At 38.1% G+C, this 6,000-nt stretch overlaps 1 protein-coding gene across 1 annotated transcript in view; it reads right to left on the bottom strand.

Annotated features, from left to right (window-relative positions):
- The window catches only part of TRPM3 (transient receptor potential cation channel subfamily M member 3), a 500,529-nt gene extending 496,565 nt beyond the window's left edge, over positions 1–3,964 (bottom strand). Inside the window, exon 1 of the mRNA XM_089691063.1 lies at positions 3,593–3,964. Within this exon, the coding sequence (XP_089547189.1) occupies positions 3,593–3,682 (90 nt within the window). The 5' untranslated portion in view covers positions 3,683–3,964. The remainder of the gene's footprint in view (positions 1–3,592) is intronic.
- Between the last annotated feature and the right edge of the window lie 2,036 nt (positions 3,965–6,000).

Consider the following 6,000-nt stretch of genomic DNA (forward strand, 5'->3'; position numbering starts at 1 on the left):
GAGCGAGGTCTGCTCTGGGGGTAGTGTAGAGTCTTTGGGAGAACCCAAAATGGAGCCAGTACTTGATGCATGCACAAGAAACAAAAAGCAGAGGCAAGAAGAAAATACCATTGCGTCGTTACAACCTATGTTGACATTTTGATGCAGACCATCTGCATTCACAAAAGCCAAACCCATCAGGAAGGACATCAAGAGTGGTCCCAGCAGCAGAAGTGTTGTGGTGGATCATGACTTTTTAGCTTTTTGGTCTTTTCACCACCACCTTCCATCATCCCCGTCTCACAACACATGCCCACTAACCCCTGCTCCCACCACTGTGTCTATCTGATCCCTATTCCCCCCACCCTCGCTCCCACTTGCACATGCCCCCACTTCACTAACCACTGCACCAGTTCTCTCTTCTGCGCTAGCTGCCACTGCATGGGCGCATGCCTCACAATTCTGACACTGCAGCAATACGCATCTTCCATATTTAGCTCATTCTACAAATGGGGACACATTGTTAAATGTATTAACAAATGATTTAAACAGTAAAGAAGAGTCAAAATCTATTTATACTTCAAATTGCTGGCTACATATCACATTCCATGCTTTTGGAGGCATAGTCTGTAAAAAGATAATGGCGCTGACATTTTCACTAGATTTTAATGTTTACAGCTCTACTAAATTCAGTGGTGTTTTGATGAATACCTTTGCATTAGAAAATGTAAACTTCAAAATACTTTAGATTTATCCTTTGGTCATGACTGTTGGGTTTTTTACTGGCAAATAATTATTTGTAGACCTAAAATTTAGCTTTAGACGTCCGCCTAAATAAACCAGGCCACATACTGATACTGATTAGAAGACAGTTCTTACATTACATTCATACTAACTTACTAGATATACTGTATGTAATGATATATAAGCAGCCTATAATGAATATTGCTGAAAATTATATAGTACCACACTGAATTCGTATTTCTGATATGAACTGCTTTCCATAGGGTCCCCAAATGCTACCAGATCTTTATTTATATCCAACTATGACAAACATTAAGGAACATGGGCATGGGTAGACCTCGGGGGCATGTACCCTAGGTCTGCTGCCAGTTTTCCCAAACCTAGTGAGTCCCAGGCAGAATACAGGCATTGGTAGAGGCTGAGTGATCTACTGCCAGCTTTGCCAGTCACCACTGACCACCAATGGAAGGGCCAATTCATCACTGACTTCTAATGTAGATGTGCTCATCACAATTGGCCATCAATTTAAAGGTGCATTTTCCCACTAACCATCATTGTAAAGGGGACTTACTCCACTGGCCACTAAAATAAGACACCATTTTACTATTAACCACAAATGAAAGAGGACACTACTCTGACCACCAATGTAAGGAGACACTTTATCACTAGCTAGTAACATAAGTAGGTACTTATCAACTGACCGCCAAGGTAAGAAGGCTCTTCTCCATTGACCATCAACACTTGTTCCAGGTCATTGATTAAAACTCAATGGTCAGGACAACTACCACTTAAACATAACCCCTTACATAAGCTTTAAACCTTCAGCCCTAAAAATGTTTTTGCACTTTGTTTATGCCAAAAGGAATCAGGCTCCTACCAAAAGGAACCAAACAACCAAGAAAAAATGCAATCTTCCATGACAGACCTAGTCATCTTCCAAGAGCTACATGTTTTGTTAATGTCCAGCTGTTTGAACACAAATGCAAAACTTTGCTTCTGCTGATGACTGCAGATGCAGAAAATGCCCAACTGTACAGAACCTACTGTATTTACCATGGGTATCCTTCATACTGTAGCATGCCATAATGCAAAATATAGCTTGAGAAAGAATTGTGAAGTTAACCACAGAGTTAAAGCGTTTCTAACCATATCACTTCATAAAATATTACATAAACGAAAACTGATGATGACAAGCTATATTCTTTTTCCAAGTTTTAACAAGTTCATAAACTTGAATATGATAGGTTATAGCATCCAAATAAATATAAAACATGTTAATACATAAGGATTTCCTTTCAAGTCTTCCCATAGCAAATAGTAATCATTCTCTTCATGATTATAATGTATACTGCTTTCTCTCCAGTTCTAGTGACAGATGTTTTACACATATTAGCAAGCAGACTCCACAGTATAACACTCAAAGAGGTGATACTTCCAAGTTAACCTGTTTTTTTAAAGGTTCAGTGCTCATTAGTAAATATGTGAGGGTAGAATCCTATTGACCAAAACCAATCATTCTATATATGTTCCTATTGCTTATTTAGGGAATGTCTTTACTACTCTATTTCAGCTTGCATGTCATAATTTTCTCCACTCTTAATTCCTCAGCGTGATCGTCCCCTGGAATAGCCTCTTGTCATTACTGTGCTGACATCTGTCAGAGACCTGGCATACTCTAAGTTTGTCTGGCTGCTGTTCTGAAGATCTGAGGCTTATCAGAAAACATCTCATGAAGACCTGCCCCTCTATAGCACTGATAGAAATTCCTATATCATTAGAAATACCAGCCAGGCATATTGATCTACTGTGAAAAGCACTACACACTAAATTGAATGATTTATACCTAATGTGTCAGATGTTAAACAGAAACATAATTATACACTGACAGCATAGAAAAATGTTAAATGGGTCACTAGCTGCAAGGAATATGGTGATATACTGTGTTCTTATGATAAACAAATGGTTTATACTGTGCACCCTTTATTTACATATATTATAGATATTCTTGAATGAAAAGTTTCAAATCTTTTTTTTTGTTTCATCCTGAATATTGTTTTTTTGTTGGTTTGTGCTAGAATAAACTATTTTTATAACAGACTTCCATTTTCTAGCATTGTTAAATATTTAATGACATGCAAGTTTGTGGTACACAGGCACACCATTATGTTCTGTTACAAATGGAAGTGGGTCTTGACAGTAAGATGTATTACACCACAATTCTAAGGTTGGTGAAAAGCAAAGATAAAATGAAATGGTTTCACTGGCATGGTCTATGGCTTTTATTGTCACCTTTGCTCCTGTGTAATAAAATATACTTTTCATCAATTTCCATTATTTTTCCATATGTCATACAAGATTAACTCTTAGAATAAGAAGTAACCCTTTCTTTACGGGAGGAAATATCACACATCTGATGCTCTCTGGTCTCCTGGGGTGATACAGTGACCTAAGAAATAAGCGTTATATCAAGCGTGACAGTCTTTTGTTCTCTGAAAATGGATCCTCTAACTATCCCTCTGTGACATATGTCCCAAAGCAATAAAGAAATACTTCTGGTTTTCAAATCATTTAGCTGCAGCTTTAGACTTGGATTAATCAGAGATCTAAATACATTGGTTCTATGACTCAGGGAGAGCAGCTATCAGATAGAAACACAAGAGCATTGTTCTCTCTTTTACGCCAGTTTTAACCCTACTTGCAAATGCCCAAACTGACTGAAAAGCAAATTATCTGCTACATGCCTACAGATACACAGTAGCCTGTCATGCTGAAGAAGAGAAATAAAGTTAGCACAAGACAGAGTAAAAGCAGTTATATGGTAATATTTTAAATACTCATAATGACTGTCAGCATCCTTGAGCATTCATACCTTTAGAAGTCTAACAGAAGGCAGAAAGGCAGCATGGCACAGCTTCCGAATGGTCCAGTTTAGAGGCCGGGGTGCATCAATCTGACTCATGACCCTTTGCAATATTCCACTGGGAAAATAAACCTTAAGAGATATCTAAAGAACAAAAGAGCCCTTGCGATTCTGACATCCCATGCTCATCAACATGTCCATTCCAGCTTTGTAGCAATTCCGTGCAGTTGATGCTCCCTGGAACTTGGAAGGCTGGAAAAGTGGATTTTCTTTAGCTCCTGATCCTCCTTAAAAAAAATCAACCTCCTTTCTTTAAGCAGCAGTGCTCATGCATACCAAATGTGCCTGAATGGTTCCAATCAGCCTGCTGCTCAGGGGAGGGTTGCACTCTTTTAGAGGAGAGGGGTAGCCTGCATAAAACAAGGAATCTACCTTTCTCCATCTCCTGTGTCTCTCCTTCACCCCCCTCCTCCTCTCCTTCACTGTTTCCAGTTACACATGCTGTTTGTTCCACTACACACACATGCCATTTATTCTGACTGCATTAAACTCTATCTGGCAAGCTCTTTATTTGTTTTCATATCTCTACTTGTTTCACAGTGTGACATGGCTAAGACCCATTAAGGCTGTAAAATGGGCTATGTATTGCATCTCATTAAGCTGCTGAACCTCAGTGCAAATATCACATGCATGAATCATGGCCACCAAGACTAGATACCTACACATCAGTATCGATCTATCTATCTATCTATCTATCTATCTATCTATCTATCTATCTATCTATCTATCTATCTATCTATCACATAAGCTGTGACATCCATCCCTGAAAATAAGCATGTATCTGCCTTGTATTACTTCATATTTCACATTAATTCTGAGTTGCTGTCATCATAATATATTATGTGTAAGGGCTTCCTCATTAATGTATAGTCTATATTTGAATGTATAATTTAAAAGATTTCCATATGTTAGTTAATTGTCTATTTACACCTAGCTGACAGGCATATAGTTATGTTTTAAAATAACTGCCTGCCAGCACGGCAAAGATCAAGTAGAATCTACTTAATAGTTAACAGTAAGAGCCCATGTGTTCTTGTCAGGATGGCAGCATATGTGTGCCATTAATATGGGTTTGCTTACAAACAACTATATGTATATAAACACACACATACCAATATACTGTATATACAGTATATGCGTATATGTATATATTAATCCCAACAGGTGCCATGTTGGATTTCTATCTTGTCAGCAATTACCACAGTGCGGCAATAACATTATATGGATGCAGTAGTAATTCAGTGCTGTTGGTAATGCATCATACAACTTGCAAAGGGTATTGATGCATAGTCCGTTCTGTGAATATTGTGTTCATGTCTGTCCCAAAAGTGTTTCATAACATTCTATGAAATTACCATAATGGGAATATGGTGGAACTTAAGGTGAAACAGGCTTAGCAATAAATTCATTGGGAATCCAGATCTAACGTTCCTTAACTCATTGAAAATTGTTATTTATTATTTTTGTAAAAGAAAACAGGAAATGCATTCTGGTGGTGTTCCTCCCTTATACTGCACACAGTCCAGAACACAATGCTTTGTACCTTCCAGTTTTGGACTTTGTATGCCACAATTGCATTGGAATGTTAATTTTGTGAGCAGAAAAATGCTTCACCAGTTTCCTGATTTTCATCTATCATCCAATCAACAGTCTGGGGCTGTTTTTTTTAGCAAGCTGTGCTATTGCTGCCAAGAAGTTTAAAGACCTAGCGATGCTGCCTGGTTGCATAGATGAGAAGTCTAGATGAACAGAATTAGAAATGCTATGGCTGGTAAAATATTTCAGATGAAATGTATAATATTTCACCCTCTTGAGAGCAGCCCACCTGGGATAATACTTTTCTTCTGGTTAAAGGGGTCTTGTCTCCTACATGGTCCTGAATGTTCCTATTTACACTACACATGCACTCCATGGCCCCATTCATTCCTATGGGTAAGTTGTACTTTTGTGGAGCTACTGTACTCATGGTGGCCTCAAGTTAGTATATTGTAGTATTTGTTCATTTTGAATGCCCCAGCACATAGCCAAGAAGCACCTATGCTACAATGAATTACTGAGCACCTCAATACATGCTGTACTAAAAAATGCAGAAGGAACTAAAATGTGTGCCTTGGGGTGCATTACAACCCATCCGTTTTAAATGAGCTACATAAAGCAGCTTGCTATAACAAGCCTAAAGGCACAAACATGCACATTCTGCAGCACAATACATTTAGGTGTGAATAAGGCATCATTCTGATTAGCTAGGGTACACTTAAAGTCGGTGTACATATAATTAAAAGGTAGATATCTGCAATGTTAAAGGGAACATTTCAATATACATCTACCTCTTACTTTGAAGTTCACCTGAGAAGAAG

The sequence above is a fragment of the Staurois parvus genome, unplaced genomic scaffold (genome assembly GCF_062004578.1).
Source record: "Staurois parvus isolate SC_StPar_1 unplaced genomic scaffold, SC_StPar_1.0 ptg000549l, whole genome shotgun sequence".
NCBI lineage: Eukaryota > Metazoa > Chordata > Amphibia > Anura > Ranidae > Staurois > Staurois parvus.